The sequence below is a fragment of the Panthera uncia genome (genome assembly GCF_023721935.1).
Source record: "Panthera uncia isolate 11264 chromosome A1 unlocalized genomic scaffold, Puncia_PCG_1.0 HiC_scaffold_16, whole genome shotgun sequence".
NCBI lineage: Eukaryota > Metazoa > Chordata > Mammalia > Carnivora > Felidae > Panthera > Panthera uncia.
Genome location: NW_026057576.1, coordinates 70,632,720 through 70,657,555, shown reverse-complemented (window position 1 = coordinate 70,657,555; position 24,836 = coordinate 70,632,720). Strand labels below are relative to the sequence as shown.

The window sequence follows — 24,836 nt, the reverse complement described above, 5'->3', positions numbered from 1 at the left end:
ATACAGGACAGAGTGACCCCCCAAATACTGAGCATCAGGCCACAAGAGAAGTAATCCCGGATAGACAGCAAACAAAGAGGTGCTCAGTATGCTTAGCCCAGCTCACTTCCCGCATCAAATTGCCAGGCCGTAGGGAAGAGAGGGGAAACCAGGTGGAACACTACCTGCGCCCCCCACCGGTCTCCATGAGGTGAAGAGAATGGGAGTCACCAGAGGAGACAAGGCAGCTAAAGCTCAAAGAACAGAGTCACAGAGAGAAGAGAGAGCTGCATGGAGCTGGCAGGGGACAAATAGACAAAGGGCCCACATCCATCCTCACAGAGCAAGTAAAGAGGGGTGTATTTGGAGCCGAGGGGCAGAAAGTCCATGATCTGCACAAGGTATCTGTTGAAAGGGACCTTTATTTGCATCTCTCTCTTGAACAGTGACTAGAAACAAATAGGATAAAAGGTAAAGTTAAAACTCTAAGTGGTGGGACTTTGGGTGTGTGTTATTTCAGCTTTGTAACTTTCTGTATATTTCAAGTGAAGCAAAGAAGTCTTTGAAAAAGGGATTGATCTATTAAGCTTGAGAAAAGCTGAGCTGGTAGTTCAATCCCCCTACATCTAAAGAAACTGATCTCCATCAACTTTTTACATTTGTATGACCTGATATCTGTTGGAGAAGTAAGATGTTGTTCCCATGGTTCACTCACCGATCATTTATTCATTAAACATTTAATGAACATCTCCATTCCTGTAACCGTACCAGGTACAGGCTCTCTACCCTCAAGTTCCTCACAGCCCAGTCTTTGTGCAAGATGCAAACCTCAGACAGTTAAACTGGACCATAAGGGAAGAGAATGTAAGTGCGGTATTTGCTGGGAAGGCGTTCTGGAAGTCTTCCCGGCACAGGGACATCTGAACTGTGCTGAAAGAGATAATATGAATTATCCAGGTAAAGAGAGGCTGGAATGATTTTTTCAGAGGCAGCAGTTGTTTGAGAAAAATAGAAAGTCTAGCTCAATTTTCACCTATAAAATAATTAAACCAAGAGAGTGGAAAAAAATTGATCCTACATAAGAAATGTCTGGAAGAAAGAGCTAAATAAAATAATAATTTTGATGGAGTTAAGGCATTTATTAACGATCTCTGGTCCTACAGCTCTCATAATGCCAACAGAACTTTACAAAAGGTTGTATTTGGGGCACAGTCCATTTCTGGCTATCTGCGATGTTAACGGTTTGAAGTGGTTCAGGTAACTCAGCATGCATTTCAGACTAGAAGCAAAGTATTCTGGGACAGGGGACATGGATCTCTTTCATGAAATATGCACTTTATCACATTCATCTCCTCAGTGAAAGTAATATGGCATTTGGCTGTTCTCCCCTGTTTATCCTGGGTTTTTCCAAGAGATACTGCAAGGGAAGATTGCTGTTTTCCATGGATGTGTAATTGAATATTTCTGATCTTATTGTCTATTTGTTAAGTCATGCTGCAAACCTTTCCCTTGGGAGAAGGCACTGTGTTGTTGTTCCAATACCTGAAGTGATTCATATGTCTGGAACGAAAACATGATCCCATACTGGTGCCACTGATAATGCCATCGTTATTGCTGTGCTGGGCAGAGAACCAAGCCTGTAACTAAATCAGCTGATCTTTGACACATGTGTAAAGCACTTAAGCTACCGTGCAATTCAGGGTTTCAGCTTGCACTGACTTGACGATTGAATTCTGATTTCCACTCAGGGTTTTCTATTAACATTGTGAGACGGGATTGGAAAAGATTGACTTGTGACATGCTTTGCACAAAACAGAGATGGACCCCACCCTAGTTGTGGCAGTTACAGTCCCTTAACTGATGTTAAATCTTGAGGACTTTTGTTGCCATTTACTTTTTTAAATTAGTAATTGAATTTTTTAGGGTAGTTTTAGGTTCACAGCAGAATTGAGGGGCAAGGACATGGATTCTCACATACCCCCTGTCTCCACATATGCGCTGACTCCCCTACATCAACATCCCCATGGAGTGGTACATTTGTTACAACTAATGAACCCACATCAACACATCACTGTCAACCAAAGTCCATAGTTTATGTTAGGGTTCACTCTTGGTGTTGTACATCCTATGGGTCTCGACCAATGTACCCATCATTATAGTATCGCACAGAATAGTCTCACTGTCCTAAAAATCCTCTGTACTCAGCCTTTTCATCTCTACCTCTCCTGCAAACCCTCAAAACCATTGACTTTTATTTTTACTGTCTCCGTAGTTTTGCCTTTTTGATAATGTCATATAGTTGGAATCATACAGTAGATAGTCTTTTCCGATGGGCTTCTTTTACATAGTAATATACATTCAAGCTTCCTCCATGCTTTTTCATGGCTTGAGTATAGTTCATTTCTTTTTGTTGCCGAACAATATTTCATTGCCTGGATGTACCGCAGTTTATTTGTCCATTCACTTACTTAGGGGCATTTTGGTTGCTTCCACGTTTCAGCAATTATGAGTTTATGTGTAAAGCCGCGCTATGCGTGTGCAGGTTTTGTGCGACATGTTTTCAGCTCCTTTGGGTAAATACCCGGGGGTACAACTGATGGATCCCATGGTAAGAAGATGTTTTGTAAGAGATGCCAAACTGTCTTCCAAAGCGGCTGGACCATCTTGTGTCCCGAGGTCCTGCTGCTCTACGGTCTCCCCGGTGTGTGGTGTTACGACCGTCCTAGATCTGGGCGATTCTCATAGATGTGTAGTAATGTCTCGTGTGTAGTGATACCCATAGTTGTTCTACTCATCATTTCCCTGATGACAGATGGTGTGGAGCATCTTTTCATATGCTCGCTTGCTATCTGTAGATCTTCTTTGGTGAGGTGGCTGTTTAAGGTCTGTGGCTCATTCTTAATCAGGTTGTATTTTGGTTGTTAAGAGTTTTTTTAAAAACATTTTGAATACCAGTCCTTTATCGATATGTCTTTTGCAAATATTTACTTCTAATCTATGGCCTGTTTTATTTTTTGACCTATATTTGTCTTTTGCAGAGCAGATGTGTTTAATTTTAGGGAAGTCCAGCTTACCAATTATTTCCTTCATGTTTGAAATCTGTTTTTTTGACTCATTGTTTTCCATTTCACTCTGCTAAAGATTGCCGTCCCCTAAGCATCCTGCTGCCTGGAAGAGGTGACTAATTGGAACTTCCCTCCTGTTCTTTCCCCTGGCATCGATGCCAATGCCTTTTCTATAGATCCCACCGAATTGCTATTAGCATTAAACAAGGTAATGTTTTTGAACAGATTTTGGAAACTGAAAGCAGCTGTACACGTCAGGTGGCATTACCAGTCTCTTGATAGCACACGCACAGTCTCCTGCACATGCAAACACTTGCATGTTAAAAAGAGACTAATTTCCCATTACAGTTGATGCTAGTTAATTTCAGGATACTAGTTAAAAAGAGACAAATTTCTCATTACAATGGACAGTATTCTTTGGAATCTAAGAGATAAGAAGCAGCAAACATCATTTTTAATTCCAGAAGTTGTCAACCTTCACTACCTTAGGGAGAGTGTGGGTCTATTTCAGTGCCTTTGTCTCTGCAAGCACCAAGAATTATTTTGTGATTTTGCACGATTTCCCCAATTTATGTTGATCTCGTGCTCCAGGTTTTTCTCTCCATTTACTTTGACATAACTAAATAACACTGCAGTGTACTTGGAATAATTGAAAGCAACAAAAGAAAACAGAGAGAAATGGAGTGGGGGAGGGGAGAGGAAGAGGGGGAAAGGGGAGAGAAGGAGGAGGGGGAGAGAGGGAAAGGGGAGGAAGAGGGGAAGAGGGAGGGAGGGGAGAAGAGGGAGAGAGGAGGAGGGAGTTTTCTTGCTGCAGATGTGGTCAACAACTATAGAAAGGAAGGTATCATTATTGGCAACTGTCATAACCAGGTGGTTTGTGATATGTCACCTTTATCCCGTCATCATGGGAGTTTTGTTGAAGGTCAGAGCCAGTATTTCGGGGAAGTTGGGACAGTTTGAATCTTGTTTGAGTGACTATGAGTGTTTGGGAACTGTGGCCCCCTGTGTGTTTTTCCTTTAACAACATCTCCATTTCCAATATTTATACTCCTCATATACACGAGTATGTGTGCGTGTTCCCTGTGTCCATTCTCCCTTCGTCACACATGTCCCCTTAAGTGCATTAATGCCTTCTCTGCTTCCTAGAGTCCAAATGCACAAGTACCTGGGGTTCAAGTCCTTAGACATAATGCTCCTACCAGTCAACAAAAAGGAATAGACAAAGTGAACACATTGGGGGAAAAGATTAAACTTCTTTCTGTTTCATATGAAATACTGACGCTGAAGAAGGACAAAAGTAAAACTTACAGCACACTACAGAGACAAGGGCATTGATGACATCCAGCAGGTGATGGTCATCCATTCGAACAATATTTATGGCTCATCTCAATAAGAAAAATTTAATGCCCTGTGACCTTACAACTCATAAGTGAAAAAAGCAACTTTTACAACAGTGCTGAAAACTCACATGGCATTGCCAGATATGGGTTGTAAAGATAAAAGAAACTTTATCGAAGTATCACTAATTACAATACACTTAAATAAACCATGACAGGAGAAAAAAAACCTTCTTTAATGGCTTATCTTTCCTATAGAAATAGGATGATATAGGGTCGCCTGGGTGGCTCAGTCGGTCATGCATTCGGCTCTTGACTTTGGCTCAGGTCATGATCCCACGGTGGTGAGGTCGAGCCCTGCGTAGGGCTCCACACTGAGCATGGCTCCTGCTTAAGATTCTGTCCCTCTCTCTGCCCTTTCCCCACAAGCACGTGTGCACTCTCTCTCTGTCTTCTCAAAAAAAAAAAAAAAAAAAGGATTATAAATTATTATCAAATAAAGTAATCAAAAGTAGGGAGTCAGAATTTTAGAAAATAATATTTTTAAAGTGTTGCAGAAAGTTAATTGATATAATGTTTAAAATACTATTAAGTAATAATTATATTGTCATAATAATTATGTTATATAGTTATACTGTTTATTTGGTAATATATTGTTAATATATTATTTTAAAACTACTTTGTTATTTTTCAGCTTTTAAAATTTTATTTTTGATGGCTTCTCATTTTAAATAAATATTAACTTTTGTATCAAATTCTGTGTTTGCAATTTTAATTTTTTTTTCTTAAAGAGGACACTCCCTATAGGTTTGTATAAACTTCAGGTTCCCAAAACCAGGATTTACTCCGCACCCAGATCTCATGTCCCATCAGCCCAAGGACATATCTTTTGTCCGTCATATGCATTAAAACCCCAAAGCCTTTGGATTCCGGGGCCTACACCCAAATCTGATATACCCCAGGCTTGTGGTGGCATGAATTCATTCACTTACTAATGTGACTCTAATTCCCTCTGTGATGGTATCTAGGGCCTTCCTTCCCATCAAGGTTGGGCATGCATTTTTAACGCATTTTTGAAAACAGCCTTTCTTCTTGGGGCACCTGGGTGGCTTGGTCGGTTGAGTGTCCGACTTTGGCTCAGGTCATGATCTCGTGGTCCGTGAGTTCGAGCCCCGCGTCGGGCTCCGTGCTGACAGCTTAGAGCCTGGAACCTGCTTCGGATTCTGTGTCTCCCTCTCTGCTCCTCCCTCACTTGTGCTCTGTGTCTCTCAAAAACAAAAATAAACATAAAAAATATTTTTAAAAAATAAAGCATATTTGAAAACACTTGATCCAGTGTCTTATGTGTTCAGAACGGGAAGGAATGTCTTGTATCAGCTTTGTCAGCTGCATGGCTGGAAGTGAACACTTATTTTCTTCTGTAACTTAATTGATGCTCACATATCATAGGGTCCAAATTCCTCTTGAATAAACTAATGACAACGCCTACACAGGCCCTGTAATTTCCAATATGCTTTGTCTCACTTGACCTGTACAAGAACCTGGGGCATGTTAGAGGTGCCATCGTCCCAAACAGACGAAGGAAGCAGAGCCTGGAGATGTGGCTTCTCTGAGATGACGCAGCTGGAGCCTGGGAGGGCGAGGTTCCCAGGCAGCTGCCCATTCCTCTCTCGCCGCTTTCCACCTGGATCGTTACTGAAATAACTCGGTCTAATTCTCCCAATCCATGACCGCACAGCCGCAGACCAAAACACGTGTTTCTCAAGCTGAGTCTGCCCTGGAATGGGGGGAAGGAATGAAAGGAATTCCCCCAGTATGGCACATCCCAGAATAGTCCCACCAGGTAAACATTCTTTCCTAATAGAAATCCGCTGGGGTGAAAAATTAGTACCTTCCCCAACGCGAGTCAACTGCTGTTGCTAAAATCAGAGCATGATGCGTTACCACTAAGCCCCTCTAAAAAGTGCCGTTTCCAAGCAGCTGATGGCTTGTGGAAAGGACAGATGGCACCGGAGGCATCCGCCTCTGGGGGAGGGCTCGAGGGCTGGTCGCAGTCACGGCTGCTTCATGGGTCTGGCCCGAGCTCTGGAACCCAGGGATCATCTCTCACCGAGTCTGGAAGCTAACTGAAGGGAGGTTTTTCCATACTGACAGTTTTGCTTGGTTCCATAAGCCATCATTTATTAAATTTTGAATTAGGAAGAATGTCAGAATCTCTTAGTAAACCTGTTTCCCAAGCACAACGTGTCTCCCTGTAATTAATATCACAGGCTTCTTGCTCGGCTCCACGGCCTTCTCGGCTGTGTTGCTGACATGAAGCCTGGCAATTACAGTTGTGATTTATACGCAGCTGCAGTTGAAGAGGCTTCTAAAATAAATACAATTTCTTTGAGGGGAAATCTGTTTTAGGAACTGGCTTTGGGGGGAGCCTGGGTGGCTCAGTCGATTAAGCATTCGACCCCTGATTTCGGCTCAGGTCATGATCTCACAGTTTTGTGGGTTCAAACCTCGTGCTGGGCTCTGTGCGCTGACCTCAAGGAGCCTGCTTGGAATTCTCTCTCTCTGCCCCTCCCTCACACTGTCTCTCTCTCTCAAAAAAAAAAAAAAAAAAAAAAAAAGGAACTGGCTTGGGGAAAACAGAGGGGTGCCTGGGAGAGGTTCAGTTGGTTAAGTATTTGACTTCCACGCAGGTCATGATCTCACGGCTTGTGGGTTCGAGCCCCGCGTCCGGCTCTGTGCTGACAGCTCAGAGCCTGGAACCTGCTTCAGATTCTGTGTCTCCCTCTCTCTCTGCCCCTCCCCCCGCTCAAGCTCTCTCTTTCTCACTCAAAAATAAACATTAAAAAGTATATTAAAAAGAAACATTTAAAAATTAAAAGAAAATACAAAGCAATAAAAAATAGAAACAAACAACTATGTACCTCTCTTCTCCGAAATGCACGTAAGGCCATTGAGGCCACTCATGGGTTTGCAGTCAGAGCAACTCCACAAGGCAGATACTTTAGCAGAGCTGTGCCTTCAAATGTGGTTTGAGAACAGCCTCAGGTGCTGGGGAGCAGGTATGCACCTTTTTTAAGATGAAATGACTATCGCATCACTTGCTGTTTCCAAATGTATTGGATTCTTTCACTCATCCTCTTTCCCCTTCACTGGTAATGTTTGTCATTACTTAAAAGGCATTTAAAATGAAACAGAAGTAAATTCTTCTATGTCCACAAGCCCGGCGAAACAAGTGTTGCTGGAATGGATTTTGAACACCTGCTTCAAAATTTCTTTCTTTTTTTTTTCTTTTAACGTTTATTTATTTTTGAGACAGAGAGAGACAGAGCATGAATGGGGGAGGGGCAGAGAGAGAGGGAGACACAGAATCGGAAACAGGCTCCAGGCTCTGAGCCATCAGCCCAGAGCCTGACGCGGGGCTTGAACTCACGGACCGCGAGATCGTGACCTGAGCCAAAGTCGGACGCTTAACTGACTGAGCCACCCAGGCGCCCCCCTGCTTCAAAATTTCTGACGGTGGTCTCGCTTTGGCACAAGGAAGCCACTGTCTTCGTGTCCCAGCCAAACCACAAGAAGAGTCCTGTTAATGTCCTGCCACACAGGCTTTCTGCGTCTGATGCTTCCACACTGCTGCGTGGTCTAAATCCTTCCATCCCCCCGGCAGCCTTGGTGGACCTTTTCCCCTGGCCTCTCAGGGCAGCTTTGAATCACTCCACAGAGAGGGTTATGGACTCAGAGCCACTGTGCTACCAGACAAAACGAGGGGGCAGAAATTATAGAATTACATTTCTCTTTGACCATTTTCTGCGTTGCACACTGAAAATCCCACACATTCTTGGGTGTTGGTTGGCAGGGTGTTCAGGGAACATCTAGTTCTGCAATGAAACCCCATCTCTCTGGAAGGGAGTCTCACCGCCGTCTCCCCTGTAAGTGAGTATGGTGGGCATATCTTATATTTGTCTGGTCAGCAACCCTTCCTCTGCAGAATGTTGGCGAAGGGCATGTGCAAAGCAGCTGTGCCTGTTGCCTAGAAGGTCATCAATAAATAAATGTCTTGTATTAAATTGTATGCCATTGCAGCAGCCCATGGCAGGCAGTGATGAAATCGCCGATCAGGGTATTTTCTGGGAGCGCATGCCCGCTGAAGGAGAGCCATGGGACTAGTGAAGAAACGCACGTCATCTGGAGGTTTCCAGTTGGAGGGAAGTGACTCTGTTCCCTCTGGACACAATAGCCAGTGAGACTCAGGCTGTCCTCTGTTGTAGAGAAAAGGTGTCCAATTTGAAACTGTATTTCTGGAAATAAGAAAGTATGTACATGCAGGGTGGCCAGGAAGGGGAAGAGGGCCATCCATAACTCTTGCTTGTTACAGGGCCAGCATCCATGATTTTGTGAGACACTTCTCACATCATCCATCCCTAACTATAGGGAGAGCTTATGAGCAGGTTAGATCAATCAGAACTTTCCCCCAGATCTCGAAGCTCAGCCACAGCAAAGGCTGTGACTGCCGTTGGAAGCCCCCAACAGCACTATTTGTGGAGAAGGCCCCTGAATCCCTGCTGCTGAAATCTCTGGGGCCAAAGCAGCCCTGGGTCCTTATTTCTCAAGCCCCAAACTCAGTATTTGCATTTGATTCAGTGAGTGAATCCTTCCAAGGAACCCTGCTCATTCAACCCTCTGCTGCAATGGCATGTGATTAACACAAGACATTTATTTATTGATGACCTTCTAGGCACCAGGCCCTGCGCCAGGTTCTTCACATAGAAAATCCATCACCTTCTGCAGTTGTGAGAGGACTCTCTCAGACACACCTGCAGCTGCTGGTTCCTGCATCCGGGCTGAGGTGCTGGTGTGGGAAGAGCCCAGAAGCCCTCTGAACTTGGAATGGAATCATTCTGAGCTGTGTGCTCTACATCATCTCCCAGCCTTTCCCCTCGGGCCGAAGCTTTGATTGCCCACCGCAGCAGCCGGCTTCATGGAACACCTTTTGCTGGCTGCCACCCTTTCCCTGAGTTATTCTTCCTCCTCCACCACCCCCCCCCATCCCAAATCCTTTCTCTCAAATCCTTGTCTCTAGGTCTGCTCCTGGGAGAAACCTGAGGAAGACAGAGGGTGTGATGTTAGATCTGTCTATTAGACAGTCTGCAAATGCTAATCGACCCCATTTTATAGGTGAGGACACTGGGGCTGAGGAGGCAGGGATCACTGGGCTGGTAGATGGGTGTGTGGAGGATGGAAATTAGAATCTGCCCTGTGGCTCCTGGCTGGCTCAGTCAAGAGTGTGACTCTTGATCTCAGGGTCATGAGTTCGAGCCCCACATTGGGGGTAGAGTTTCCTTAGAACAAAAAAAACATGCCTTGAGAATTCACCCTGCAACTCCAGCCCCCCACCGAGGCAAGGGGTTCTCAGCCTTGGCACTGGTGACATTTTGGGCAGGATTGCTCCTTGCTGTGAAGGGCTGTCCCGCATGACACACAATGTTTGGCACCACCCGTGGCCTCTACGCACACCAGGAGCACCTGCCCTAGTTGTGACAAGCAAAAAGTCTCCAAATTGCCACACATCCCTGGGTGGGGGGGGTTCCTCCGTGGTGAGGACCACTTGGCTGAGAGAGTCAGCTTCAGCTGGAAAAACGCTGTGAGAGATCTGGGGTCTACACCGTTGGAGAAAAGCGAGTGACAGCACACTCATGGCCTGTTTATTGACCCTGCGTAAACCTTTGGTCCAATCGCGCGCTTTCTGACTCCAGATCTGGCCCACTTTCCATCATGCTGGCTCCCTGAGATCAATTGTTCCACTGCTCTGCTTGTTAGAAAGTTCTTTCCTATTGAGACCAAATGCATTTGCCCGGCTCTTACTTCATCTGTGTGTCCTGCAGAGCCACGCCCAAGGCCTAATCCCCCGTCACGGGCTGACATCTCAGCTCTGTGAAATCACTCATGTGTCCTCTGCCCTATAGATCAGCACTGACCGTGTGCCAGGGGACAGCTGTGGACTCGGGCTTCAAACCTCTAGGCTCTTTCTCAACCTTTGAGCAGGAATTTCCAGGGGCCTAGAGTTTCTGTGTTTCAAAGCTTCCAGGTAATTCTGATGTAGACAGTATTTAGGGATAGTCCAGTATTTACAAACCTTGGACCTAACTCATTCCAGCTCTGGGCAATAGAATTCTGATTTGTTTCCTTAAAAAAATTTTTTTTCATGTTTACCTATTATTATTTTTTTTTTGAGAGAGAGAGAGAAAGAGAGCATGAACAGGAAGGGAGAGAGAGAGAGAGCAGAGAGAGAGAGAGAGGGAATCCTAAACAGGCTCCACACTGTCAGCATGGAGCCTGACACAGGGCTCGATCCCATGAACTGTGAGATCATGACCTGAGCCTAGATCAAGAGTCAGAAACCCAAGAGTCAGAAACTCAACCAACTAAACTGCTCAGGTGCCCCCTGATTTGTTTCTTTTTAAATTTTTTGTTAATGTTTATTTTATTTTTGAGAGAGAGAGAGACAGAGTGTGAGTGGGGGAGGGGCAGAGAGAGAGAGAGAGAGAGAGAGAGAATGTGAAGCAGGCTTCAGGCTCTGAGCTGTCAGGACGAAGCCTGATGGGGAGCTTGAATCCATGAGCCTGAGATCATGACCTGAGCTGAAGTTGGATGCTTAACTGACTGAGGTAGGCAGGCATCCCCTCTCCTGTGATTTTTTTAAATGTTTTTATTTATTTTTGAGAGAGAGAGACAGCATGAGTGGGGGAAAGGCAGAGAGAGAGGGAGACACAGGACCCAAAGCAGGCTCCAGGCTCTGAGCTGTCAGCACAGAGCCTGATGTGGGCCTCGAACTCACAAACCATGAGATCATGACCAGAGCCGAAGTCAGATGCTCAACCGACTGAGCCACCCAGGTGCCCCCGCAATTTGTTTTTTAAAGCAGTGATGCAGTCGATGGTTTTTGAAAAAAGTATGAAGAGAAACTCTTAAAATAATAGGTTATTCCATACAAGGTCAAAGACGTACCTGTTTCTGTCCAGTTTCATTGTCAGTAAAACAGCTTTTATAAAGTTTATACAAAAAGAGCCTAGAAGTTGATATAAAAATTGTTATATCAGGCTTACTTCTCCAAATAGTGGGATTAAAAGAGATTTTAAAATATTTCTTCTTTGCCCTTTTCGTCATGTTAAAGCTTATCAAACGAGTATCTGTGTGCATACGTATATATACATACACGTACGTGTATTCATATGTATTCCAATCAGTTTTTAAATGTTACTCACATAATTGTAAAGATGACCACCGTTTTGCTATTGGTCATACACTGGGGTGCTGACTCTTGGTGGAAACAAGTTACAGAAGGGCCGGGCACAGAGACCTGGACCACTCCAGGAATACGAAAGCATTGGAATGACCGATCTGGGCTAGACTCCAGGTCACCTCCCTCGTTTCAGGGAGTGGGGAAGCACACCTAGCGGTCATGGGACCACAGCACATCCAGATGAAGACCTGAGTTAAAGAAAAAGTGATAGCAGGGAAGAGAGTACCAAGCCTGGGTGAAAAAATAAACATAGGCTGTTGTGTCCACTCAAGCCAAACCACCGTTCATTCAGGTCGCCGGCTAAACGTCACCCCTCATAAATTGCGAGCGCTTGTTTGATTCCCATTTGCCCAAGGGTTTGATTTACATGCCCTGTATTCTATTTTAAGGGTTTGAGGCTTCCCAAATGAGCACACGATTTTCCTCTTTCCTTTGTAACTGCCCCCTTCCTTTTCAACGCAATAAATTGCAATGGTTTGCATTCTTCTTGGAAGAGTTTTTCCTGGTTTCCACTGGGGCCCCAACTAAATACCCCAAATGCAATGTTAAGGCCTTTAACTCACCTCCCTTCTAGTTAGATGTTCTGTCTTCTCTTGGTAGAGTCCTATGTTGTTTCCGGCTGCTGGAAGCAGGGTCCGGGACAGTTCACTCCTCAGCCACAGACGGGACTTTGGCTAATGAGCACAAAGAAAGTTTGCAGGTCTGTACAAAACCCCACCGACCCAACCCTCACTTCTTTTTAAAGTGAAATATATCTACATTTCAAACTACATCACAGCAACTGGATACCATAGAGGACAGCCTCTGTTCTGCTGGAGGCATTTTCTGGATCTTTTGAGGGTGATTCCATTTCATGTTGCAAGGAGTGTGTGTGTGTGTGTGTGTGTGTAGCACAGAGGGGGAGAGAGAGAGAGAGATTTCAGAGATGTGTCTGCGTGCTGGTGGGTCATGCTACCCTAAATAACTTGGGCTTCCACTGGCTGGCTTTTGTTCATAAAATGCTAATCCTTTCAGGTGCACATCTATATAAAACATTGGGGATTAAAGGGTGCACAGAAATCTCAAATCTCTTCTGCTACATAAGGTAATGTTTAAACTAACAGTTTGAAATGATTCTGAGGGTACTAACAAGAAGTCATTTTAAAAACTTCCCAAATCTTTATTAGATAACTAACACACGATATATACCACATGCTACGTCTGACTAATAACACTAGGTAGATTCCTGTAGTTATTTTCTAGAATAACTACAATGCACGGTGCGTTACTTTCAGTGCAGAGATGTCTGGGAAAAAATTAAATTCTCATGTGAACTACAATGATGGGGGAGGGAGTCATTTCCTTCCAAAAGGAAAAGTACAGCTGTCATTTGGAAATAATTCTCCTTCGCTTGCATGCAAAATGGGGAGATGTCTTAAATTTAATGCACAGAGTCCCATGGTGCTGGATGAGGGTTGTTTGCGTGGAGTGTTGGATTTATCGCACGACCACGCTCTGGCTTCGGACAAAACGGTTGCTGTTGTACGTGAGACGCTCTGCGTAGCTTACCTCTGTTAATTACCACAGCCTCCAGAAGAGGTAGGTACCCCCATCATGCACAGGGCAGAGCCAAGATTCAGATGCAGGCGCCTCACCACGGTGCCAGGCTTCCTCCCTGAAGATGCTGTGTGTACTGATAAACAACCGGGCAGTATCTTTTAGGGGTAGGTTGAAAGGAATGAACAAGTAAGCACCCACAAGAGAAAGAACTGCTCTGACGTACAGCCCGGTAGAGCACTGTGCCTGGCGTGGGGAGTTGGGAGATTTGGGGCAAATATTTGGTTATTCGATTGCAGAGCCAAGGAGCATGTTAAATTACTTTCACAGGAATCTCATTTGTCTGAAGCCCTGTGGCACATTGATGCGAGGCACACACAGCCTGTCCCGGGTGTGCGACGCAATGCCATTTGCTTCGGGGGCTGTGCTTTCTTGCATTTTGTCTGTTTGCTCACTGGAGTAAGCCGGTGCCCCCAGCTGGGATGACAGGACAGGGTAGCTCGGGTGTGCAGAGAGGAACTCAGGATGGTCAACGCAGATGAGGCAGACCGTTCACGTTTTGTGCAAAGGACTCGAAAGTGTCACTATGACAGCTGAGCGTTATGAGTGATTTCAGGGCAGAGGGGGCAGGGAAACCCAAGCCAAGCCCGCCTGGTGGGGAAGCCCGTAGATTCTGCTGCACGACGTCCTGGGTTTGACTCTCGGATCTGCCCCTGCTCTTGGGCTGCCTCTCAATCCGGCTGTGCCTGGCCTGCTCGCATCTGAGAAGAGGCATAATAATAGCATCTACTTCACAGAGACTATTGCCAGGACTGGAAGAATCAATGCACTGCACCAGAGCGGGGCTTGGAACCAGTACACGTCCTGCAGTTACCATTTTGATGCCCATCAGTGATCGCAACGGCCAGCTCTCCTTTTCTAAACCTGGTAGTTTTCCTCTCCGGGATCATCACTTTCACCCTCCTGCTTCTCACCTCGGCCCTAGGAAGCAGGCAGATACTATCATTGCTGATGAGGAAACGGCAGGCAGGGGGGTGGGTGGGCTGCCAAGCGCCCAGCGGGGAGCCAGGTCAGGCGCCTGGCTCGGGCCCCCAGCGCTTTCTAGATCTGGCGATAAAGCCTCCGCTGAGAAGGGAGCAGCCCTGGGTTTGGTTCAAATCCTGCCTTCTCATCCGTGATGTCATTGAGCCCTCAACCCACACGGTACCCGTGACGGTACGATGCGCTGCTAGATCAGATTTTCTTCATGAAGATTCGGTTCCAAAAGCTATTAGAGATGTGGTTTAGAACCCAGCCACGTCGTGCGTGTCCGGCTACGCTCGCTCTGTGTTTGCGTTTCTTGATGCACGGAACAGGTGCGGGGTGATGTTTGAACGGTCCCCCTCTCCTTTGCTCTGCGAAACCAGGATGGCAGCGCCTTGGGGCAGCTGCTTTGCCGACGGGGGGAGCTAAAGCTGAAAAGCAGGGGTTCTTTGCGGCTCAGCAGATGCTAAGGCGATAAGCTGCACCTTTTAGAGCCTCTGGGAGGCTCAGCCAGCCTGGGCTGAGCGCGCGGGGGGCCTGTCCGCCTCTCTGGTCTCCAGCAGCTGCGGTCATGGACGCGTGTCTGAGCTCCGAGCAGCGGTCCCAGCACCTGCAGGAAGCACCTTGCACCCCGGATGGCTGCTCCGCGCCGGAGGGGGCTCCCCGGGAGGAAGACACCGGTGGCCCTCCAGGAGGTAACCTCCTTCCAGACCGCAGCACCTTCTCAGCTGTCTCCCTGGCCACGGCATTTTCCAGCTAACTTCCGTGACAAGAGTTCCCGTTTCCTATTAACTCTAGATGGTTCCTATAGTGAAGCGTGGTAGAAAAGTGCCTTAACGCGAGCAGAAGCATAGCATTAAAAGCAATCCTTGTTTTTGTTTATTATGCACTTATCAAAGTCCACAAATTTGTTTTGGCGTGTCTGTAAATCTCAAATGGTTATATTTTTTGTTAATAAGAAATTTTATTTATTAATATTTTTAAATGTTTATTTATTTTTGAGACAGAGAGAGACAGAGCATGAGCGAGGGAGGGGCAGAGAGAGAGGGAGACACAGAACCTGAAGCAGGCTCCAGGCTCTGAGCTGTCAGCACAGAGCCCGACGCAGGGGCTCGAACCCATCAACTGTGAGATCCTGACCTGAGCCAAAGTCGGACGCTCAACCGACTGAGCCACCCAGGAGCCCCTAGAACTTTTAAAAAGAAACAAAATCTTGATTCGCTTCGGCTTTTCGCCAGAATGTTCTCCCCGGCAACTGTATCATATGTGGGTTGCATTTCTGCACAGAGGGACTCAGTAGTAATAAATGGTAGACGTAATGATGAATGTCAGAAAAGCCAAGATACAGCATTTCAAACCTTTATAACCATTTAACATGGTAAAGTTATGTTCCAGCTCAACTAAATCAGGACTGTTTATTTTTGCTAAACTAGTTTACAGAGAAAGGCATTTGTATCTCTAAATCCTGATCTAACACTCTCAGACTAGCATCGATACAATAAGTGAAAATGTTTAATGTGTAACAAACACAAATTATCTTTGTAGGACGTGGAAGGGTCTTATGGGACAATATTTGTATGCTCGAGTTACTGTCCAAGATTGATTGGGAAAACAGGACTTATCAGCTCATTAGCCTATGAACCGGTGAGCCGTTCCCAATCAGCCCATTGACTTTTCCTGCGGTCAGTGAAAAGTAAGTCCCCAGCTGGTGAGACGCAGGAGGAAGGGAAGGAGCCATCTGAGCCACAGTGGCGGAGGGAAGCCTGCAGGAGCTGGCATGAGTCCCTGCTGGTCTGGCTGCTCTGAGTCACCTACTCCAGTGACGAAACCTCAGAGGAAAAAGGAGTTGCCCTGGACTGGCTCCTTGTACCGACTGGCCTGTACCAGCTCCTGAATTTCAGGGATTTTTTTGAGGGTGGTTGTTAAACATGGCCATTACTGAAATGTAAGTTATGAAAACTTACCACTCAATAGATCAGATAAAAGCCAAGGGTATATTTAAAGGCTAAGGTAATAAATACAACTCATCATGACCTATTTTGTTACATTATAAGATGATCGTTAAGATTATCTATGCGCTTGAGGTTATTGGTGTCCATCGCTCTGCGTGGTGGAAATACTCTGCCATGGTCAGCAGGTGCACAGCTTTCCCCAGGGCATCTGCTGAAGGCTGGAAATGGCCACGGTGGGAGCATCGACACCATGGTAATCGTCAGACCCTAAAGTCGGTGCTTCCTCCCCTCGCCCCACACCGACTGTTAAGCATTTACCGGCAAACCACGGTCTAGTCCTCTGCCTCTGCATCATCTCTGCAAAGCCCAGTCAGCCTCCGGTTCCCTGGGAGAAGCTAGGGCCTCTTTGGTCTTTCACAGATAACGGGTTGGTGGTGTTAGATGTCAGGAGCTTCCCATAACAAGAGGCAGGTGAAGGCCATAAGTCTCCTTCCCCCACTACCAGGGTGCAGGACAGGAAAGGATGACGTCTCACGACTGACTTGGCCCCTGTTTATTAGCAGGTTCTTGCTCCGTGAAGCCCCACGTCTCTGGAAAGCTCACCTTTAGGTCAGAGCGCAGAATTCTCCCCCGGGGGCTGGAGCCCACGCTCCATCAGAACCGGGGGCCAAGAGCAGTGCTCCCAAAAGGGCTGTGGTCGCCCGTCATGCTAGTCTACAAACCAGTCCCCGTGCTCCGCTGGGCTCTGAGACCATTTCTCAGTCCGCTGCACGCTGACCCTTTTTGGTAAAATACCACAAAAATTAATTTCTAGAAAAACAAAATGAAAACACATGCGAAGACAAAACGCCAGCCCTGTTTTGGGGGGTTTTGTCAGTTTGCTTACAATTGGATTCAACAGGCGTGGTCACACGGTTGTAAACATTTGGAAGAGCTGACTCCAAATGTCTGTGGTCTTCTGTGAGCCTGTTCCAGTGAGCAGACCAGCAGCACAGATCTGCCCCGGTGCACCCGCTAATCAGGGACGCCCCAAATCGCTTCTGTCCCCGCCTGCTTTGGAGGGTGCGCTCCTCACTGGGTTTCTCCAAAGACCCTTGACCCTTCACCTTGTATTCGCGCCCTGCCCCCACCTCCTCCTCTTTCGCCTCGAGGGCAGATTTCTGATGAGAGCAGCTCAAATGTGAACCAACCGCCCCTGTCAGCTCCTTTCCAAAGCCCATCTTCCACCTGTGGTGACAAATGTCCCAGGCGAGCCTCAGGGAGCAAAGGCAGGTTTCGTGGGGGTCTCCCCCCGGCTCCTTGCTGCTAACTCCTGCCCACCGCTGGCACCAGCAGCTTCCGTTCTGCTGTGCGTGTGCTTGGCATCCCCACTCCTGACATGTTCGCGCGCTGCTCTTTTTATTCTGGAACTCTGCAAAATCTGCACGACCTGTGCTTCCATGACGTCAGCCGCGATCAGGTGCTCTTTTCTGCTCATTTTATGTGATATTCGAGAGCTGCTCATGAGTTTAATGGGTATTTAAAGCAATAGTAACTTAATAGCCAGGGTTCATCTGACAACCACCCCAGGACCGTGGAGCTGGCTCGTCTTCGGGTGACCCGTACCTTTTGCAGAGGAGCCGTAGGAAGGATTTAAGGAACACGCTCCAGCCAACACGCGGGAATGTTACTTCACTTCGAGACCTAAAAATAGTCGGGTCCGTGTTTGCCTAGGTCCTCATGCAGACAGCTCGTCCGTGCCATTCTGCTGGTTGGCTACAGAGGGCCTCAGAACAGAGGGGTGGAGGGGAGCCACGCCTCTCTGTCCTCTGCTCCATGGAGGAGAGGACCCAGGGCATCCTCTGGCATCTCGTCGTGTCACAAACATGTCACGTCCGAACTCGGTGTCCCTATCACCCCAGATCATTCGGGTTTGTGCCAGTTTAAAGCCACGGTCATTGCCAGCATCAACCCCCCTCTCTGTGGGAAAACTGCCCAATCTGTTCCCGACTTATCAGCTCTACTTAGTATTTATGCTGGATCCACAAATCACGGAACCTATTTTATTTTCTGCCCCACAGGCTCTAACAAGATAGAACCATCCCTTCACAGCCTCCAGCAGTTCGTTCCTACAGACTATGAGAGCTACACTCAGGAGCACTATCTGTTTGCAGGCACGAAGATTGTCATCCAGGAATCGATAGAGAGCTACGGCGCGGTGGTGTGGCCGGGGGTGAGACAGCCGTCACCTTCGGGATGGCGGGGTTTCTGGGGGCGACAGTGACAATCCCATACGTCAGGGTCACCTGGGACAATGTGCCAAGTGCTTTTGAATTCTGTGCTTCCCCAGTGGAGGGTCGCTTTGGGCCCCCAGGGGCGCGGGGGTGCGCCGGGACTCCGCAAAGGCACAGCATCTCCTGCAGGAGTCATCACTTCCCTCCAAGCCGTGTTTCTTGAAACAGTATTTTCTACATGAAGATAGGCTTGAACATGTCAGGAAGATGAAAAATTCATATGAACGTTGAGGGAAAAAAACCAAAACGATCAGAGCCCAGTGCTGGCTTCCCTTCCAGGCCGTGGGTGTTCCAGGGGAAGCGTGTGGAGGCCGGGCTCCCTGTCCTTCCTGCAGCAGCCTGCGAGGGTGGCATGGAAATGGGGCAGATGCTGTGCATTTCGAGTCAGGAGCCCCGCTAGTTCCTGCTGTGTGGTTGTGGATGCCCACTTCCCTCCCTGATCTTCCTTCTGCACTGGGCATGCTGGGCGGAGTAAGGGGCACACTGGGAGGAGTAAGGGGCACACTGGGCAGTGTACTGGGCATGCTGGGCGGAGTATGGGGCACACTGGGCGGAGTAAGGGGCACACTGGGCGGTGTACTGGGCATGCTGGGAGGTGCACTGGGCACAATGGGTGGTGCACGATCACTCTGGGAGGGTCCTGAGTACTCACTGAAGTAATTGCTAAGGCAACACTGTTTTCACCTGACAGCCGGGGAGCTGAGGGCTCGGAAATGTTGACCCGCTGGGGGAAGCTGTGCCACCAGGGCTCGGGACAGTGGCCCTCCAATGCCAGCTGGTTGTGCTCCGAGAGGCTCCGGATCCAAGCTGCTCTGTAGTTACTGGGGGATGGCACGGGGGTCTGGGTTCAAAGGCAGACCCGCATGCTGAGCTTTGTGTGTGGAGGCGCCATGGGGCTCCCTGGGGAGGGCATCCTGGGTCCTGGGGGGGCAGGTGAGGGGGGCCCAGGAGGGTGGTCCTGGAGCTGCTCTCCCCCAGATAAGGAAGCTCGGTGTTCATCCCCTGTGCATGGGAGCCCGATGTGCTTCCCGGGAAGCTTTGGCTTCATAACACGTTTGAAAACTGCCAACTCCCCGCAGCTTCCTGGTGTAATGGATGCGGCGAATGGACAGCTTGGGGGGGGGGGGGACGGGGGGGGGGGGGGTTCGGGAGATCGGGGCTGGAGGAACATCTGCCCCCGGGGACTGTTTCATTCTCAGTAAGGCCTCCACCTTTCACACACAAGCCTGGCCTCTCTTGGCACCTGGGTTTCCTGAAAGCTGGGAAAGCAGGCTTTATGGGAGGTGGGAGACGCCTTGTGTGACGCCCAGTGCAGCTCTCTGCCCAAGAGCCCACATTTCGGAGTTTGCTAGCAGGGCTGGGAAGGGGGGTGTTCACCACACAGGGGTTCATCAAGCTGGGTCTCCGGATGGCACCCACAGGGGTCAGCTCCCAGGGCAGGGCACAGAGGGAAGCCTGCAGCCGCCTCTTCAGAGAACCCCTCCACAGCATGCCCTTGTGATGGCTCTGGGTGACACGTCCTCATGTCCTCCCTGCACCACAAATCATTATCTGTCTTCAGCCGGAGAGCTCCCTTCCCAAGTCCAGAACTCTGTGCCGTGTACCTGCGATGGTGCTGTTCCACCTGCCGCTCCTCGCTGGAGGCCCCCCCCCCCCGCCCCGTCCGTGCTCCCTCATCCTTCAGCACTGAGGTCACCTCTCACTGGACCCCTGGGTCCCTGGAGGGGGCCTCCTTTACACCCCTCACCTGTCTTAGGATCCGTTTACATGTCCTTCCCCCAGCCCCGCCGAGTCCCTAGAGAGGAGACACGGAGAGTCACATCTGTCTGTGCGTGTGACTATTCACTATGAACAGATGGGGGGGATGAGAGGGAGCAGCCTGTGGGGTAGGTTTCTGGGGCCCCTGCCCTGGCCACAGCGAGGGGCACGTCTCACGGTCTGGGCCGCTCCCACTCCAGCCGGGCCCCAAACAAAAGTGGCATCATAACGAGCCCAGAGCAGCCACAGGAAGAAGAGAGCTAACACCGTGCACAAACTGGAGTTCAACTTGCTTCTTCATCCCAGGATTCACGTTCCTAACTCGGGGGACTTCCTCTGCGGAAGCTTCCTGATCTCTGGAGTCCGTGGTGTTGCTGACCGAGACCCTCAGAGTAAACACCTCACCCGTCCATGCAGACCCAATACCCTTTATCTCTTCGTAGAAAGGTGGGGAGAAGGTGGAGGCAGAAGAGAATGAAGGAAGAGGGAAAGGACGTCTGAGCTGCCGTGTAAAAAGTCACATGTTTTCTAGCGTCTCGTTGCTGCGACTCGAGGTGTGGCCGTGGACCTGCAGGGCCGCCAGGGCCCCGAGGCTCGCAGACACGCAGTCTGGACGTGGGCACCCTGGCCGGGCCCCAGGTGGCTGTGGCACACACTGCAGCCAGACAAGCCCTGTTCTGGTGTCTGTCTCTTCGAGGCCCGCTTACGGAATGAACACCTGCCCCGCCGTCCAGAGCAGCGGACGAAGCCCCGAGCAGCCTGAACTCGCTGAGCCTGAGGCCGCTCACTATACAGCAGTTGCTCCTGAGTGGACGGCTCGGCCGGACCAGAGCGGTTCTGGAGGCTTCGTCTCCTGGACTTGAGAGCTGAGTTCATCTGCCCGTTGCTGGACACGGACTGACCCAGGGTCTTCTGAGAGAGGCAATCGAGAAAGTCTGTTTCCAGTTCCTGTGACACCTGTTGTACCTTTCAGGTTCCAGAGGTCCAGATATGGCATCGAATGTAGATTTCAATCCTTACGAACCCCTTCATAAACTGAAACTATTAATAACGTCTCTTTGGGTATTTCGCAGGGGTAGGGAGGGGAGGGGGGTCGCTACTGGTTTCCAACGCTCCGATGGTCAGGTGACAATTGTATTCTTTTAGGCTACGGCTTTGTGTCAGTATTTGGAAGAACATTCAGAGGAACTGAATCTCCAAGACGCTAAAATTCTTGAAATTGGTGCTGGACCAGGCCTTGTTTCCATTGTGGCCAGTATTTTAGGTTTGTCTGTTTATTGCTCACTTTGTTTCAGAAAGACCCTCACTTTGGCAGCAGTGATAGTGAGGGCCCCCTGTCCGGCCAGCTGCTATTCAGGTGCCAGGTCACGATTTCACTCACTGAGTCCCCCAAAATGTCACGAGCGAGGAGTGAAAGCTGTTAGCCCAGAGAAAAGATAACTGCATCTGAGAGAGGTTCGTTACCTCGCCCAGTCCACCGATTACCAGGTGATGAAGTTCAGATTCTGGAGGTATGACTGTCCAGCCCCTGTTGGGAACACGTCTCCTGTTTCTTGCCGGAAATGTTGTAACTAACCCTTTGAAGAGACACAAGTGAGATAATCCAAGGCGAAGACAGACTTATACCCCAAATGCGGGTTGTGAGTTCCTGAGCACTGAGCAGGGGGTGGGCACAAGTGCGGCATAATTCTGCCGATGCCTTTACAGTTCTCCTGTTCAAGCCAACCTGGGAAACGTGGCGGTCCGTTGTGGGGACTCCCGTCACTAGCTTGAAGATGCCTAACAGTTAACAAGTTTAGGTTGGGGAGAGTCATACAACACAGAAAGAAAACTGGGTGCTGAATACTTCATATAGAAGAAAACACAAATCTTCAGATAAAGAGAATTGTAGAAGGAAAAGCACTATGAATTCTTCTATTAAGCAGCTCATTATCCTGAAATCTCCCAACACCACACCACTGTTTCTTAAAATGTGCTAACATTATTCTATTTCAGTGGTGATTTTGCCCCACAAATGTCTAGAGACGTTTCTGATCGCCAGGAGTTGGGCTTAGAGACCCGGGTGCTGCCAAACGTCCGGTGCTCAGCGCAGACCCCCCACAGGCAAGAGTTACCGGTGGGACTGGGTCAACTACGTCCAGCCCGCATGTCAATGGGGACAAAGCTGAGAAGCCCAGTTACATTTCTTGTGTTCTCCCTGAGTGTACGTGTCTGCTGTGGCTGCCTGAACGTTTCTAGGTGATTCCTACAATTTTTCTCTTTGTCTCTTAGGAGCGCAAGTCACGGCAACGGATCTGCCCGACGTCCTAGGAAACCTTCAGTACAATCTCTTGAAGAACACGTTAAAACGTACAGCGCATCTGCCCGAAGTGAGAGAACTGGTTTGGGGGGAAAGTCTGGAGCAACGCTTCCCCAGGTCATCGTTTCATTACGACTACGTCCTGGCCTCGGATGTGGTTTATCACCACTACTTCCTGGACAAGCTGCTCGCCACCATGGCGCACCTCTGCCAGCCGGGGACGGTGCTGCTTTGGGCGAACAAATTCAGGTTCAGCACCGACTACGAATTTTTAGATAAATTCAAGCAAGTTTTTGATACAACGCTCTTGGCTGAATTTCCAGAGGCATCGGTCAAAATTTTCCAGGGAATACTAAAATGGGATTAGACAGAATGCCTTTCAAAACGTTAGTGTGTCTGTTGAGTGGTGGTAGAAACTGGACTGTCAGTAAAAGAGCTTTTATAAGACTGAGAAGCTAGTGCATAAAACCGACCTGTATGCTTCGAATAATGGTGTAGCAGCTTTCTAAAAGAACCTATTTAAGATGAACTGGTTAATCTAAATATCTACAAAGGATAATATGAAAACGTAAAAGTACCTTTGTTGGCTTCCAAAAGGGCTCAATTGTTTAATACACTTCATACGAATACATTAGTTAAGCAGTGGATTTCCCCCTTGTTATTTCTACTGTGAATCTGTCAACGCACCTTTGTCACGTGCCTTTTGAAACTGAGCTTGACAGGGTCCTTCTAACTTAATTTTGAAGAATCTACTTATACAGATTTCAGCTGCAGTGAAGGGAGAGGATCTTGAGTGACAGTGAACTTAGGCTTAACATTAATTAAAAGTGAAAAATACTGGATTGTGGAAAGGGATATTATCTTAGGAACTTCATAAGATAATTTACTTTACAAATATCCTGCTCCTGTGCCAATTAATTGCCTGCAACCATTTCAAGTTAGATTTCTGGATTGTCTGCTTTTTTCCCCCCTCAACTTTGATTTATGATTAAAATTCCTAGAAGGGGCGCCTGGGTGGCTCAGCCGGTTAAGCGTCCGACTTCTGCTCAGGTCATGATCTCACCGTCCATGAGCGCGAGCCCCACGTTGGGCCCTGTGCTGATTAGCTCGGGGCCTGGAGCCTACTTCGGATTCTGTGTCTCCCTCTCTCTCTGCCCCTCCCCCGCTCCTGCTCTGTCTCTCTCACTCTCAAAAATGAATGTTAAAAAAAAAATTTAAAAAATAAAATTCCTAGAAAAGTAGGAAAGAATGGGATTTTTGTTTGTTCTGATAAAGGAAGGCTACGAAAAATCTAAAACAAACATCACGACTATAAAATGTTAAAAGCTTCTTCTCTGAGATGGGGGAAAAATGAAAAATTCAGCTACCACCATTTCTCAGCATTATACTGGAGGTTTTAGCCAATGTAATAAAGGAGAGGAATAAAACATGCACATTTAGAATGGAAGAAAGAAAAGGGACCCTATTCGTGGGTGATATGATTGTTGATAGAGGCCAGGAGCAGCAAACATTTCTCTGTAAAGGCCAGCTAATAAATATCTTCAGGCTACATACCATGTCTACGGAATATACACATACATATTTTACAACCATTTATAAAAATTCAAGACTCACTCCTGGCTTGTGGACCCTGTGAAAAACAGGCTATGGATTAAACTTGTGTAGGCCATGGTTTGCTGGCCCTGGAACGACAGATAACCTACAGTGGAACAATTGGAATTTATAAGAGTTTAGGAGGGGCACCTGGGTGGCTCAGTCGGTTAAGCGTCTGACTTTGGCTCAGGTCATGATCTCACAGTTCCTGAGTTCCAGCCCCACGGACAGCTCAGAGCCTGGAACCTTATTCCGATTCTGCGTCTCCCTCTCTCTCTGCTCCTCCCCCACTCACACTCTGTCTCTCTCTCAAAAGTAAATAAACATTAAAAAAAAATTAAAAAAAAAAAAAGAAAGAATCATGAACCCGCATCCCCACGTGGATTTCAACTCCTGGCAAACCTTGTTTCATCTCCACTTCTGTGTTAATTTGAAGCAAATAGCAGATCTCCTTTCTTCTATATATTTGGTTCATATACACACACACACACACACGTATATATACATATACATGTACTTCTATATATACATGAATATATATACACGTATATATGACACACAACCACAGGACTTTATCACATCCAAAAATATATTCGATGTAATATAAAATTTTATACTAAATAATTTAGTACTGTATATTCACATGTTGAAAAACCCAGTGTTCCAATTTCCAGTTGTTTGCTAAATGCCATGACCTTTACTTTTAGAGTTTGTTTGAAGCGGG

At 47.7% G+C, this 24,836-nt stretch overlaps 1 protein-coding gene across 1 annotated transcript; it reads left to right on the top strand.

Annotated features, from left to right (window-relative positions):
• Positions 1–14,785: 14,785 nt before the first annotated feature.
• Positions 14,786–22,886, top strand: METTL21C (methyltransferase 21C, AARS1 lysine). Its single transcript, XM_049647186.1, has 4 exons — positions 14,786–14,932; positions 18,250–18,401; positions 21,367–21,484; positions 22,492–22,886. The coding sequence occupies exons 1-4, from the start codon at positions 14,809–14,811 to the stop codon at positions 22,884–22,886; spliced, it is 789 nt and encodes a 262-aa protein (XP_049503143.1). The 5' UTR covers positions 14,786–14,808.
• The last annotated feature ends 1,950 nt before the right edge of the window (positions 22,887–24,836 follow it).